This window comes from Prunus dulcis, unplaced genomic scaffold, assembly GCF_902201215.1.
Source record: "Prunus dulcis unplaced genomic scaffold, ALMONDv2, whole genome shotgun sequence".
Lineage (NCBI taxonomy): Eukaryota > Viridiplantae > Streptophyta > Magnoliopsida > Rosales > Rosaceae > Prunus > Prunus dulcis.
Genome location: NW_023010078.1, coordinates 55,395 through 57,155, shown reverse-complemented (window position 1 = coordinate 57,155; position 1,761 = coordinate 55,395). Strand labels below are relative to the sequence as shown.

Genomic DNA, 1,761 nt, shown 5'->3' with positions numbered 1-1,761 from the left:
GTTATGCTACATTAGTATTTTATTATTATTTATCCACAATTATTATAATTATTATCATCTTACTTTTGACGGTGTCCCTTTGTTAATTATATTTAGTCCAACTTGTTGAAAACAATTTTATTTTCCGTGTGAATAGGCCATTTGTAGTGCTCATCGGTTTCTTTGTTCTTCAATTTGTTAATTTTTTTAATTTTTAGGTTTAAGGGATGTTTTGAAACATAATATGGAAATATACAAGTCATCCATTGTACTCCTTCCACAAAAAAAAATTATTCAACGTCATTCAGTGTTCAATTTTTGCTTAAGAAACGTGTAACCAAATCCTTCATTGCAGAGTGGGAAAATGTCATTCCCAAGCACCGGTGAAAAGACAGCTATTTACTCCATGCATGACTTTTCGTTTACAAAATATGAAGATTGGGGTCGGTGAGCAAAATATCTGTGTCAGTAAAATATCAATCCTAGCCGCCTATGATGTAAGTAATAATTCCCCTATATAATAAATATTATACATTTATATATAAAACGGTTTATGACAAAAAGCCAACATTTAAACAACATTTATACAACATATGTACAACGTAGCCAGCCAACCTAGAAGTGAAGAGAAGCAAGTCCACAATGCATCAAAACCGTAAATTCGTACTCAAACTAATGCAAAAAAACGTGATTCCCTCGCACAACATACTCACGCATCAGTTTGAACCAAAAAATACTCTCACGGTGCCATTTGCATCGATTGCAACAAGTCCAGAAGGCAGTATTTATCTTGTCTTCACTAGGCCAGCCTTGAATAACAAAATACCATTCATTGTTGTTACAAGCGCTGCAGCGATTAAATTCAATCTTCCCATAGTCAAACATATCTACGATATGTGTTGCAACACATGCTGTGTTTAATCTTCGTGTCAAAGCATCCCGGTTCCTTTCATATCAATGTTGTTACGCTGATTCAAAGAACACAAGAATTGTAATGCATCCTCTTTTGACTGACCAATTCCGGACATACCAAGTAGTCCAACTACATAAGCCGCTTCCATATGGCCTGCCGTGGCTGCATTGCCCATCCCATACAACGCTTCCACCTTACCGTGCTTGAAAAAAATATCGAATGCTTCTCTAAATATGGACTCAGGGTTATCGCAAGCCCTGCATTGTTCCAAGAAATGCTGGACCGCAGGTCTGGCCCGGTACCAGATAGGATGGTATGGGTACTTTGCCATTGAAATGGTGTTCCACACTTGTGGACTGTTTGCCAAAGTTTGGAACAATGGGCACACAGATGCCATACGGAAGAGATCTTCCGATGATTCGGTTGCCACGTATAACATCACTTGAAACCAAGCGGACTCCGGGATGAAGGCTTGGGGCATATCCAAATGGACATGCTTCCTTCTCTTTCCTCCGATTGTAGTGAAGTGTTTCAAATTCATTCAACAGTTTTTGGAATGGAACGATTTGAGGAGTGGCAGAGGTGCAAAACGAGAATATTTGGGGTACACGTTTTGTTTTAGCGGATGATTTATAGTGTTTTGAAAAGGTGTTTCCAGGTGGGGTATTTCGAAGTTTACCGTTTTGAGAGACACTGAACCGAAGTGAATTAAAACTGAAGACAAAAGAAGGGAAAACGTCAAAACGGTGCATACATAGTCAGACAGTCAAAAAGTTAATTAAATCGCTGTTTGCATTGCCATATTTGGGATTATCCCACTATCAAATTCATTGATACAAATGTGATGGATTACTGACTAGTGACAGAAG

General features: G+C 38.1%; 1 protein-coding gene across 1 annotated transcript; it reads right to left on the bottom strand.

Moving 5' to 3' along the window:
* Window positions 1-908: 908 nt before the first annotated feature.
* On the bottom strand, window positions 909-1,373 carry LOC117612807. The gene has a single exon (XM_034341450.1). The coding sequence runs from the start codon at window positions 1,371-1,373 to the stop codon at window positions 909-911; it is 465 nt and encodes a 154-aa protein (XP_034197341.1).
* Between the last annotated feature and the right edge of the window lie 388 nt (window positions 1,374-1,761).